This window comes from Mustela nigripes, chromosome 3 (genome assembly GCF_022355385.1).
Source record: "Mustela nigripes isolate SB6536 chromosome 3, MUSNIG.SB6536, whole genome shotgun sequence".
NCBI classification, from domain to species: Eukaryota; Metazoa; Chordata; class Mammalia; order Carnivora; family Mustelidae; genus Mustela; species Mustela nigripes.
Window position 1 is genome coordinate 46,284,693 of NC_081559.1, and position 13,620 is coordinate 46,298,312.

The 13,620-nt window shown below is 47.4% G+C and overlaps 2 protein-coding genes across 9 annotated transcripts in view; both read left to right on the forward strand.

Moving 5' to 3' along the window:
• SEPTIN2 (septin 2) overlaps positions 1-4,032 on the forward strand; it is a 33,702-nt gene extending 29,670 nt beyond the window's left edge. For both annotated transcript variants that reach the window (XM_059393923.1, XM_059393924.1), the window contains 2 exons: positions 255-357; positions 1,986-4,032. In XM_059393923.1, coding sequence (XP_059249906.1) covers positions 255-356 — 102 coding nt within the window. In that variant the 3' untranslated portion in view covers position 357; positions 1,986-4,032. The remainder of the gene's footprint in view (positions 1-254; positions 358-1,985) is intronic.
• An 838-nt stretch (positions 4,033-4,870) lies between these two features.
• Positions 4,871-13,620, forward strand: part of FARP2 (FERM, ARH/RhoGEF and pleckstrin domain protein 2) — a 112,462-nt gene continuing 103,712 nt past the window's right edge. For all 7 annotated transcript variants that reach the window (XM_059393925.1, XM_059393927.1, XM_059393928.1 and 4 more), the window contains exon 1: positions 4,871-4,971. The gene's annotated coding sequence lies outside the window, so the exon portion shown is untranslated. The remainder of the gene's footprint in view (positions 4,972-13,620) is intronic.

Below are 13,620 nucleotides of genomic sequence, written 5' to 3' on the forward strand. Positions count from 1 at the left end.
TATCCTGTCTTTCTTAATTCTTCAGTTTGCTGCTAATTTCTGTTTCTTACTTGAATTGAATTTTTATCATTGCTTAGTTTTCTATTGAGTTATTTGTTCTTTTACTGATTTATAAGAGTCCTTTGAGTGCTCTTTGTCATGTTTTGAGAAAGCCTGGCAGTTGAAATCTTAGAAATCTCACAGTGCCCCTAGAGGGTATCCAGGGATGACTGGCCTTGGGAACCAGTAACAAGTCCCCATGTCCTGTCCCGTAGCTCCGCCGCATGCAGGAGATGATCGCCAGGATGCAGGCTCAAATGCAGCTGCAGATGCAGGGTGGGGACGGTGACGGCGGGGCCCATGGCCATCATGTGTGAGGTAATGTGGGGGTTGGAGGGGGGTAAACTGTTTCCAGACGACGTGTACTCCCTCTTGTCTCACTAGTGTCTTGCATTTTGAAGTTCTTGGGTTTGACTCTCGCTGGCATTCAAGGAGACCAGGCAGCTTCTAAAAAGTGGAAGCTCCTCTTCAGCTCTGCTTGTCTAGTAAAGATGTTAACAAAGACAAATATCAAAATAACCTTTATTAGTCATGCAGTTAGAAACTTATTACAGCTGAAAACAGGGTTTTGAAGGTGTTATTAAAGCAGATTATGCAGACCAAAGGTAAAGATGGCGTAAAGCAGCAGATTAGGTCAGGTGGACCAGGGACCTCGAGGGGGATTGCTGACTTCTGCTGTCGCCGCAGTTCTCCATCCCACGACAGTCCGTGAGTTGTGGCAGATGCCTGGCCCAGTGTGCGCTGGCCTCCCAGTTTGAAGGGAATCTGCAGACACCAGGAAAAAATAAGTGTCTCTTCCCCTCTGTCCGTTGGACAGGTGGGCATTCAGAGCTCTCTAGGTGACTGCTCTCCTTACCTTGCAGAGGAAGGACAGAGAGGTGAAGTCAAATACAGGCCAGAGGAGGAAGCAGCTATGTGTGGTTGGGGCTGAGGCACATGGCTCCCTAGAAGAGAGATGCCTGGGGCTAGCAGACTGAGTGGATACTGGCCACAGGCACAGATCTGGGGACGGGAAGCTAGGGGTGCAGCTGCAGAGTCCACTACAGGTGGGGGGCTGACTGTGGAGGCAGGACGATGTGTGTGGTAAGAGGAGGGGATTTGGGGACATGAGTGAACTCAGGCTTCGCCAACATGGGGCAGGATTGGTGAGACAGAAGGCAGGGAGCCCCGACCCTGGGACATCCATCAGGAGTCCCCCATGGCAGACATGCAGGTGATAGAGGAAGGAGCTGCAGGGGTGTGTGGGAGTGCTGGCCACCAAAACAGCATCCTGCCCGTGGGGCTTATGGGGAAAGGTCTCAAGTACATAGGAAGTACACAGATGCATGTGTTGGGTGTAACCAGTTACTGGAATGGGAATGTACGTGTAACCCCCCTTCCTGGGCCAGAGTTGGTTATTTATGTTCAGCATCATGTTGACACCTTAGAATAGTTGCAACAGTGTGTGCTGAGTCCACATAGCACCAATGAGGGCACTGTGGTGTGCCAGGGTTTTAAGTTATTTGCCTGTATACCTTTAACCGGCGTGATGTCAGCACCGCCGACCCCATGAGGCTGAGTCTGCTTGAGCAGGTTTGGTGCCTGATGGCGAAAGCCCGGTGAGTTAGAAAGAAATGGGACTTCTGAGCAGTGGGGCTCCTTTGAGGCAGGCGGGGTGTCAGATGTTTGCTCATCTTCTTTGATCTTGCTGCCTCTCTAAATGTTAAAACTATGAAGTTATGAGGAATCAACTTTAGGTTTATACAACTGATTTATATTTTGCACACGCTGTAGTTTGGTGGTGCTCCTGGTTCCCAAGAGATGTTTTGATTTAGTTAACTCTGATCATACCGGTCAACTTCTGCCCAGTTTGTGCCGTTTGTTACACAGAAAATGATGCTGTTAATGGTCATAGCAGTGAGCGTTGCACCACTTGCATTTAAACATGTTGTGTTGTGTTTTTCCAGAAAACGCTTTGCAAGACACAGAAAACATTCCGCATGAATTCTACAGCTGCGTGTTTCCGAGAGATCATTGGAAGGGTGCCCATCCACATTTTACAGTACCTGTGCCTGAGAATTTAATTTTTTTTTAAACTTTTGATGTGTTGTTTTGTATGAAGTGCTTTTAACATTTGTATTTCGTTGGTATGTTATACTTTATATTTTGTGAGGTGAACCTTGCATTTTTCATATTTCTTCCACCTTGACTAACCACTAATGTTGTAACTGATTTCCAGGATCAGTCATTATATGTAATTAACATTGAATTTCTTTGATTTGGCTGGCCTGACTAGTTGTTGAGGAGCACTCTTGATTTCATTTCTAGAACATCCGGACGTAGCCAGCCTGTGCCTGGGTGCTAGCAATGTGGACCCAGTGATGTGGAAAGATGAGCTGGCATCTGCAGGGCACTCACCTGCCAGGTCACCAGGATGGCGCTTCTCCCTTGCTTCACTTTGCTTCGAGCACAATACCTAAAACCAGTTTTGCTGCTATAATTCAATACTGTTAATTCATCTGCACATTTGCTTTTTTTACCAAGTAAAACAGAGTTATTATCTAATACGGTATGTGTATACTTAAATGGCTCTTTTAAAAACAGGTAATCAGGGGCAAATTTTAAAGTCTTTGGCTTCTGATGCTAGGTCATTTTTTTAAGCTGCTCTGCAGAGAACACCACAAGCCACGTTTTGTAGTGTTCCCCACTGATACTGGTAATACTCTGCTATGTCAGCGAGTGTCCATGAGCTTCAGTTTTCATATTACAGCAACAATTCTTACCCACACAGAGAAAATAAATGATTTTTACTCAACTAACATGAAAAGTAACTTTTTTAAGGAAAATTAATAAATGATATATTTAGAAACCAGCCTTTTTTATATTTTTCTATGGCACTCTCATGTGCTTTCTGTAACTATAGGTTTATAAGATCTGCCTCAGCAGTGAGAATTGGGGTTCTTTGGAGGGTGGCCCTCTGAACCCAGACCTGTCCTGGGCCCTGAGGCTCGTGACCCCATAATGCCTGAATGCCGAGTTGGCTTTCTTTTAACTGGTTCTCTAAAATTTTTAATAGTTTTCTGAAAGGCAGATAGGAGCAATCATTTTTTCTGTATGCAGACTGTTGTACATTTTCAGCTACCATCACATCCTTTGTTGTGTCGGGTGAGACTCAAAGACATTTCAAATCTGTGCCATAGTGTGGGACTTATCAATGCTACCAGTCCAATCGGTTTTCTGTGCTCTGTGGCCTTGGCCGCTCCCTTCCCTCTAGGGGCACTGAGGGGCTCTGGGGCTTGCTTCTTTCAGCATTTCTACTGACACTAGGAAACTGGTCCCCAGAAAGTGACAGGTGAAAGGACACCTGGAGGGAGCAGGTGTTGGCTCCGTGTTTTCATTTAGCTCTAACAGGAGGGGCAGAGATGCAGAAAATGCTTCACCTGAAGATGGGAAGAGTTTTTGCTTGGGCCAAAATAAAGTCACGTGGTCCAAACGGGTTAGTCACAGAGGCGGGCTACAGACAGTAATCGGGTGTTCTCAAGAATTTTGTCTTCTCATTGTTGAATAAAGAGGCCTTAGGTTCAGGTACAGTCATATAAAGATCCATCAAGAGGAAATGTAAAGTGTTTGACTTTAGAGCACCTCCGTGTAAGGCCAGCTATCTGGGTTATGTTGGCATTAAGTACACTAGGAAAAGCCATTTAAAAGGTAGTGCTGGGGGCACAGTTGTGCGTGGTGGCTGCAGCCCCCGCCTGCCAAGTTTGCAAGAACTGCTAGGGCCAGCCGTTAATCACATGATAAGGGCTATTTGGGTGGGCAGACCTATATCCTCTCACGTCTATGGCCCCCTCTGTTTTGTTGCCCAAATCTAAAAACGTACTTTCACTTAGAGATAATTGTTTTACTAAGGGGTAATCTTTACCTATAGAAATGTATTTTGAAAACTTATTTCACACAGCAATTTTGTATCCATTGAAACTAACCTTTTATCAATAAAGCACTATTGTTTGGCTATTGAGGAGTTATTACTGGTTCTTTATGAAGGTGTGAAGTCTGCTCAGCTTTTCTAGCCTCCTCTTTTAGAAAATGTGATGAGTCCGGCCAAGCCCAGGTGGTGAAACTCCTAAGAGGGGTCCCCTCAAGGATGAGCCCAAGTCAATCCTACATTTATCCCCTCGAGGACAGCGCGGGGCAGGACCCGCCCCTGCGGGCCAGTTGGGTAGGATCTTGAAGGATGCATAGGAATTCACTGAACCCTTAGAAGAAGGGGTGTGTGCACCTGGTGGTCGCGGGTATGGGAGCCCCAGGAGTAGTGTCATATTTCCGTTCCCGAGTGGGGGGTCGTGAGGCTAAAAGGACCACAAGGCTGAGAGGACCATAGGCCTTCCCCACGCGGCCAGTCTCCACTGCACCATAGCCTCGCTGGGCCGTCAGTGGCCTTAGGCCACAGTCCAGGAGACCCCAGGAGTGCAATAAGGATCGACTCCGGTGGCTGGCGGGCGGGGGCCGGGAGGAGAGGGGCTGTGCGGAGAGGGGCCGCGCCCAGAACCGCCCCCCGCCCGGCGAGCCAAACCCTGGCCCTCAGGCCGAAACTCCGCCCAAAGCTGAAGCCAACCCCCGGAGCCGAGCACCGCCCCACGAGGCGAGTCTCTGCTGATTGGCATTCGACTCCTCCAGTCCCCTCTCGCCCCGCCTCCTTCCAGTCTATTCACCAATCATAATTCTGTGCTGCGCCGCAGGGCCGCGGGCCGTAGAGGCACTGCCCCAGAGGCTCGCAGGCCAATCGGCAGCGCGTCCGCGGGGGTGGAGGCGGGCCCAGGCGGGGCACGCGGCGCGGGGCGGGGCTTGCGGCGCGGAGGCGGCCCGCGGGCAGTCGGGCGCGGCGGTAGTGAGCGGGAGGAGCTGGCGCAACCCGAAGGCCGCTGGGGGCGACGGCGCGGGCCGGGTCGGCGGGTGAGGACGCAGGGCTCAGGGAGCCCGCTGGGCCGCGGGTGGGCGGGCGGGAGTGCGGGGGCGGCGGGCGGAGGCCGGACTGGCACTGAGGCCCGCGGTGGCCGGGCGCCTCAGGACAGTGGTCCACCCGCGGAGTCCGCGCCCGGGCTCCGGAGGCCTTCCAGTTGGCTGGCGGGGCCCGTGAGTGCGGAGACCGCCGCCGGCGGCAGCGCGGAGGCCCAAGGGCGGGCGGGACAGGGTCTCGCGTGGAGGCCCGGGGAGGGGTCGCGGTGGGGTCGTCCCGCGGGCCTCTCGGGTGGAAGCCGGGGTGGGGGCGGGTATCGACCCGGGGGGCGTCCCGAGTGGAAGTCGGGGGGCGGGGGAGCGGCCCGGGGGGCGTCCTGAGTGGGGGTCCGAGGGGGCGAGGTCTGTCCGGGGGACGTCCTGCGTGGAAGCTGGGTGAGGGGGGTGGAGTCAGGGGTGGGTCTGCGGCGGGGGGAGGGCGCGTCTGCCGTGGAGCCCCGGGGGAGGGTCCGGAAGGGTCCTGCATGGAGGCCCTGGAGTGTCTCCCTGGGGAGCGTCCCGCGTGGAGGCCCACGCAGAGCCACAGGTGGAAGCTCAGACTGGTTGAAACCACACCCTTTTTGGCCTTTACGTCAATTGTATCTTAAAGGTGGGGATAAGGTGTTAATGTTTTTAGTCCACTAAGGTCTAGAAATAATCCTAAGGCATTGGGGAGGCATCCGAAGTTAAATTGGGACCAGAATATGGCCCAGTGCATCCCACAAGCACTTTTTCCATTTATGCTGATGGCCACAGCCTCCAGTGGCCTCTCAGGTGCTAGTCAGTAGTGGCTGGGAAAAACAAATTCAATTTTGTGTGGAGGGAAATAATGTCAGTACATAGTGTAAGGAGACGATGGAAAGATTTAAAACCTAGGGCTAAATCTTTAAAGGGTGGTTTTTCTTTCTCTATCTGTTTTGTTTCCATGAGGTAGTCTTGCCTGGACTGCTGTGGATAGTTTGATAGCTATCAAACTAATCCAACGGGAGGCGTTGGATTAGAATGTTGGTTCCGTGCAGACTGTGTGAGGACAGACAGCACAGATTTTCTCTCTGCCAGAGAGATGGGACAAGACATTTGAGGTAGGAAGGCATGGAGTAACGTTTGCTTGTGGACCAAATATGACTGATTTTGTGCATCCGCTGTTTGTGGGACGTGTGTGAGTCCCTGTACAGCAAAAGGGAGAATTCTGTGTTAGGGGTCTTGAGGAGCTTCATGCTGGTGATTTTATTTGGTTCTCTCCCAGTCTGGGAAGGAGACCTGGCCAGGTCTCACTGCCCTGTGTGAAAGCAGAGGAAGTGGAGGGACCGGTTTGGGGTCACACCCTGGCCGTGCTGCTTCTGTGTCTGCCTTACTGCAGACTCTCACTGCCCCGTTGGCTCTGAGCTGTCCAGACTAGATGCTGACGTGCTGTTTCCCCAACTACCAGTTTACTGGCGCGCTTATATGCGGGGCCTGCCTTTCAGAGTAGACTTCCAGGGTCCTTCTGTACTAATTCATTTCCCAAAAAAGGAAGTGTATGTGATCTAGTCATTTGTCTCTGTTCCATACTGATAAAGTGGGGTTAAAATTTAGCTATCTCATATGGTGGTTATGAGGACTCAGTGTCTATAGATTAGCTGTTTATAGGTGTCTAGCACACAAGTGCTTAATGAACATTAACCACTGCATCGTAAGGTGGAAGAATAACCTGAGCACATCGTTGAGCCAAGTGGGCAGGATTCCCCCACTGCTTTGGGGGAAAGATAGGACCTGATTGGCGTAATGCCTTCTGTCCAGACAGCCTGGCTTCTGGTCACCTCAGTACCTCCTCAGTAGTCAGACAGTAACAGTTCTCTTTCTGCTGCTTTTCAGTTTTGTTCCTATTTTTCCTTTACCCATTTTCTTATCAGCTTACCACCTGCCCCTTTCACTCAGTGGTTCGTGAGCATCCTACATGCAGCAGTGGTGGTGAGCATGCACGAAAGCCCACTATAAAGTTGACTGTCCAGGTGAGGTCACTTGGGTCGTGCTCTGAGATCTAAGTGTCCAGGGCATCAGGGGATTGTGGTGTATTTTTCTACTCCAGGTTTTACCTTGGCAACAGGGAGTCAAAAAAGTAGGAGTTACACAAAACTTAATATGATAAAGCCCAGTGTTTGGTGGGTTTCCGCGGATTGTTACACTGGTGGTGATGCTGTAAATTAGTCTGCTCTTTCTGGGGAGCAACTAGGAGTATATGGTAAAGATTTTCATTTTGGAATCCCAGTTTTGAAAACAAACTCTGATACGCAGTTCCTGTCAGTAGAGTCATGATAGAGTACTCCACAACCAGTAAACATGCTCTGGCAATCTTGTTCCTGTCCTTCCCTCTAGACAAAATTTGGAACATTTGGTCTATGGAAATCTGTTCAAAACGTGCCTTAACCAAAAAGGCGAAAGCAGGGTACACAGCGGTTATACTATGGTAAAATCTGTGAAGACGTGGACAAGGATGAGAAGGGATGTTAGTCATATAAGTATTTTTATTTTAGGGTTCCCCCCCACAAACTGGTGTTTTAATTTATAGTCATTTTGAAAAGCAAAAATCAGAAGGTGCTTTAATATAGAATGTGGTGATGACTCTCCCAGCTGCAGGACAGAAGGGAACATCCTATGTTATAGTACCTTTTTATTTTTACTTTTCAGAACGACTATAAATTAAAATACCAGTTTGTGTGTGGTGGGGGGGGTGGGAGGCGGAGCAATCCCATGACGCTAGAATACACCGAGAGGAGATAGCACACTGTGAAGTCAGGGTTAGGTTGAGGCCGCCTGCAGAGCTGAGTACCGTCATTAAGTCACTAACCTTTCTGAGGCAGAGTCCTTCATTTGTGTGATGGGAGTCATAAAGATTATTAAATGAGATGATGTTGGCAAGGATGTGGTGTGGCCTCCTAGCAGTGGTCATCCCTTGGGACTCTGTGGCTCTTGCAGTATGCGCCAGGAGAGTCTTTAGGCCTGACACAGATGCCCTCTTGTGGAGGCCTTCTTTCTCTCTTGCCACCCACCAAATTCCTGTCTGCCAGCCTAGATTTCCTTTCTCAGTGGTGCCCACCACCATTAACACACTTCTTCTGTCTTCTCCCACTGTGATAAGGGGGTATTCTCGCCCATAAACTCCCATGCTTTTACATACTTAGACTTTTTTGGTACTGAGTCGGTCCTCAATAAATGCTTGAATGAATTAATCAAATTTCATTTCGGGCAAGGGCAGATGCCAACTTTTATAGGTCCTGAAGCTTATACAGTTTGGGGGAGGTAGCCTCTTTTAGAAAAAGAATATAATGGAGGCGTCTGGGTAACGCCATCTGTTGGGCATTCAGCTTAGGTTGTGATTTCAGGGTCATGAGCTCAATCCCCTGAGTTGGGCTCTGAGCACGGAGTCTTCTTGGGACTCTGTCCTTCTCCCCCCACCCATTTGCTCTCTCCCGTGAACTTCCTTTCTCAAAAAAATAATTTTTTTCTTTTAAAGAATACAATGTTATAATAATTAGCTGGAAAGTGAGTATTTATTTAGAATGAGAAAAAGTTCTACATTTGAAAAAGCTAATAATAAGAACAATAAATAGCATAAAAGTAGCCTGTGTCCTTCGAGATCGCCTCTTCACATGACAGAGAATAGGAAGAGTTCAGTGATCCCTCTAGCATAGTTGACCACAAATTTTTGATAGTTAGGATGCATGAAACATGATTACATCTGTAGATAATATGTTTGCTGTTTCTAGTATAGCTACAGGTTTGTGTCTCAGAAAAGCAGGAGTTCTGATAAATTGTTTTGTATAATTCCATTAAAAAAAAGTGAAAGGAAAATGGTGATACATTTATAATTATACTACAACTTTAACAGCTATTTTTATGACAACCCCAGTTTTGTTTATTGGGTACTAATCTCTCTGGTTACAGTTTTAACAGGTCTGATGATTATTTTCCCACAGATGAGCATCTGGCTCGCCATATTTCAAACCTTTTTCTTTCCCATAGCCCACACACCTCCACTATTGGGCACCATTGGATCTGTACAGGCTGCCACAGAACCCAAGCCCTGTACTTTTGTTTCACATGCCTCTGGTGGGCAGGCATAGTGGGTGACATCAGTGTCCCTAGAAGCTCTACCTGCACTGAGATGGGTGGGGATAAGTGTACATAAGAAGTAATTGAAAACATAAGTACATCCCACTAAATCCAAACTAAATGTGTCCCCAACTCATTTTGCCCTTAGCTGCATCCCCAAAATGCCGACAGTCCCTCTGAGCTGCCTGACGTAAAGGGAATGATGTTGTAGTAGAAAAAGGCAGCAACCTTAGTTGATTGCAGTTAGAATGTATTCTGTCAGTCCTACAAAAGGCCACAACCATAGGCACACTTTGCTAAGGCCTTTCCTGGGACTGGGGAAGAAGCCAGGGCGGAATAGCTTTAGAGTCAAGAGGCTTTTGCAGGGGCAGTTCTGGCCCTTGGCTTGATGCCAGATGATACAGTAGTAGAGGCACGAGACAGGTGAGGGTGCTCAGTGCATCTCCCAGTGCCTAGCGGGAGTGTGTTTGGGAAGAAAGAAGCAACACTATGGAATTTGACAAATTGTTTAAATTTTACTAGGCTTTATTAACTCTTGTCTCCTTCATAATTAAAGTCCCAGGTGCTTTGGTGTAGTAGTTAATAAGGTGAATGTTGGGGGAACAAGTCTCAATACCTAAACAAGAAATTGATTCCAGAGAGTGCTTAAAAATATTTTTATTTTGCTGAACTGTTGTAGAAAGAACAAGCATAACTCCTAGTGGAAAGACAGTAGTTATCGCAGCTTTCTCCTGGAAGGGGAGCAGTGACTACCATAGGTAACCCCAACCAGTTAAGACTTCTGAAGGTAGGTAGTATTACGCGGTAGCCTGCAGAAAAGCCTTCTGATTTCAGAAGTAACATATACTCATCGCTGGAGGCAATGTGAAAAATACAGAACATTGGAAAAAGAAAGAAAATCAAACTTCCCTCTCCCAAAGATAACCACTATAAACATGTTTTAAAATGCATGGGTGTCAAGTTCTGGTTCCTGGAATATGGAATAAACCCACTCCAGGCTGTCTCCCCTGCCCTGACCCTGGCTCTAAAGGCCGGAAAGCTGCATGGAGCCAGTATTTGAAGACTTTGACAGATAAATAGTGACAGAAGGATTGGAAACAGAGGCCACTGCACCAAGCAAGGAGTTTCCTGTTTTTCCTCCAGGATTCCTTAGCCCAGTCTGAGGGTATCTGAAAGCCACAGGTGGGCCCCAGGTGCAAACAGAGAGTGCTATAGGGAAAGCCTTCTACTTTGAGCTGCAGGAGAGAATGGGATAAGGCTGCTGTTTCCCTCCCCTCTCCCCTGTCCTCTGGTCAGGCTGTGACACCTAGAGCCTGCAGATACTTGAACTCTGAGCGAGTTGAGAGGAATCCCCCATTGCTTTTTTTCTGTCGCTCCTCCTCCTGTTTTTTGGTCCCAGGCAAGGGCACAGGCAAAGAAGGTACGCAGCGGAGCAGGTAACTGAAGCCCCAGGTTTCTGGCTGGAGGAATAAGAAGGGAGCACTCCAGGGAGACTGGGATAGGAAAAAGGTCAGCAAAGTGACACCTGAGGTTGCTTTTGAAACTTAGGGCCTCACCACTGAGCCATGCACATGTGGGTCTGACCCTGAACAAGCTAGCTTGCCAGGGACTTTGGGAACTCAACTGAGGGGTGGGCCACAGCCTTGGAGCCAAGCTGGCCACTGAGCAATGATGCTCGGGGAGGACTCAGCCTCTGAACATGCTGAGTCCACTGCTGCATCTGGACCCCAGGCAGGCTCATGTCTGCTAAAGCAGAAACACCAGCATTCTCCATGGGGTTTAAACAAGACCCATCAGCTCATAACACAAGTATTAAGATGTCCACGATCCAATCCAGAATTACCCAGCATGCACAGAACCAGGCAGACACCCCCTCAGAAGACAAGATAAGTGAAAACCAAGTGGATACAGGTGTTGCCGTTCCCTGATAGAGACTTGGGGGTAGCAGAATTTTGGCTCCGATGACCTTCACTCCCTGATGGTACTTCTAGGAATATGGGATGTTACAGCAGTAGCTGATGCCAGCAGGGATGGGGGTCTAAAGTCCTCTACCCAGGCAGCTGAATGGGCCCAGAAATGCATTTTCCAGAGCATCCACAGCAGCTGTCTCTTTGTGCAGGCCTTGTGAGACCCTAGGTAGAGTGCTCTGCTGGCTTACACTGACCCAAATTTCTGACCCATGGAGACTGCGATGGTAAGAGGCCTTTATTTAAGCTGCAGTAAAAACTAAAACACACTTTAAACCAGCTGTTATTAAAATGTCCCAAGAAATAAGGGTACTCTTGAAACAAATGGAAAGATAGAAAGTAAGCAAAAAAACCGACATTCTGAAGAAACCAGTGGGAATTTTAGAACAGAAAAATACAGTAACTGACAAAATAGAGGTGACAGAGGGTGGAGTGAACTTTTGATGCAGAGATGTACAATTTTTAAAGTCAAGTTGTTTTTCTTTTTTAATCTTAAAGAATTTGGACACTGGGTGCTAGTCCTTTGTCCATGGGTTGGAACTGTGGCTTTCAGCAAACCGCTCTGTTCTTGGGCTGAGATTTCTCATGGAAAATAAGGGGCTGGGCCAGCATTTCAGTGTACACACACATTCTTCCTCCCACCTGTAGACTATACCGAGGGCTTTGTGGATCCTTAAGTACCCTGAAAATTGTTGCTAGATCTCTTGTTTTTTCTTTTTTCTTTCATTTTTTTTTAAACTCATGGAAAATTCCACACATTCACAAAAGTGCATATATAAGAACCAGCTCCAGTAATCAATATATGGGCAATTGTGGTTTTTTGGGGTGGGAGCTATTATCCCCTTCAGTGATTCCTTCCTCAGTGGATTATTTTAAAGTAAATCTTGGGCATGATTCCACTTTATCCATAAATAGTTTAGTATGTATCTCTAAGAGAGGGACTTTCCCCCTTCATATATATACAATACCATTAAAACATAAAGGAAATAAGCAGTATTTATTAAATCACGTAATATCCAGGAAGTGCTCAGATTTCATTGATTGTTCCACAAATACTTGAATCAGGATTCAAATAAGGTTCACGGGTAGCATTTGGCAGACAACATCTTTTATCAATTTCTATCCTCTCCCCCCATTTTTCTTTTTTTTTTTTTTAAGTGCCATTTATTGAAAAAATTAGATCATTTTTCACGTAGAATTTGCCACAGTGTGGTTTTTACTTGTAGTCTTTTTAATCCTGAGGTTGTATTTCACTAATGATGGGCAGTGAGGTTACTGAATTTGAAAGTCACTTGGATTAATTCCTGTTGTAGTTTAGCTACTGTCTTAATGTACAGTGAGGGTCATTTGTTTCATTTGGATTGAGTTTTGGGGCTTGCTGTTCTAAGACACTGATTTCATGCTGCTTTCTAATCATGTAAAACGTCCCATGAGGTTCCCAGGTCAACCCAAGGAAACCCTGCACACTGGAAGAAAGGTTTCCAGGGCTGAATTCCCAGTGCCTTCCGGCCCACGACAGCCGCTGTCCGGTTTGGTTTATCCTCCATTGTTGTTTGAAGATAGGCAAAAACATGTTTCTACAGTTCTTTCATTCACTTCACACTGAAGAAGCATAGAGAGAGGAGCATCTGGGGGGCTCAGTCAGTCAAGCGTCTGCCTTCAGCTCAGGTCAGGAATCCTAGGGTTCTGGGATCAAGTCCCATGTCAGGCTCCCTGCTCAGTGGAGAATCTGGTTTCCCTCAGCCCCTCCCTGCAGCTTGTGTGTGCACTCTCTCTCCCTCCCTTCCTCTCTCTCTCTCAAATAAATAAATAAAATCTTTTTTAAGAAAAGAAGAAGTATAGAGATCCTGCTTTTTGTTTATGACGACTTTGGTGTTCAGTTGGGCAGCTTTACACCAAAGAAAAAAGTGTTGAGAATCAGTCAGTTATCCAGATTGTTTCAGCTCTTAAAACTTTATTTTTCAGGGGGGGGGCCTGAGTGGCTCAGTGGGTTAAGCCTCTGCTTTCAGCTCAGGTCATGGTCTCAGGGTCCTGAGATCGAGCCCCACATCGGGCTCTCTGCTCAGCAAGGAGCCTGCTTCCTCCTCTTTCTCTGCCTGCCTCTCTGCCTATTTGTGATCTCTGTCAAATAAATAAATAAAATCTTAAAAAATAAAACAAAAAAACCTTTATTTTTCAGGGCAAAACTGCCTTCAGTTCAAGTCATGATCCCTTAGTCCTGGGATCGAGTCCTGCATCAGGCTCCCTGCTCAGTGGGGAGTCTGCCTCTCCCTCTGTCTCTCGCCCAGCTCATGTTCTCACTCTCTCTCTCAAATAAATGGATAAAAATCTTTTTTTTTTTTTAAGATTTTATTTATTTATTTGACAGATCACAAGTAGGCAGAGAGGGAGGCAGAGAAAGACGAGGAGGCAGGCTGCCCGCTGAACAGAAAGCCCGATGCGAGGCTCGACCCCAGGACCCTGGGATCATGACCTTAGCTGAAGGCAGAAGCTTTTTTTTTTTTTTTTTTTTTAAGATTTTATTTATTTATTTGAGAGAGAGTGAGAA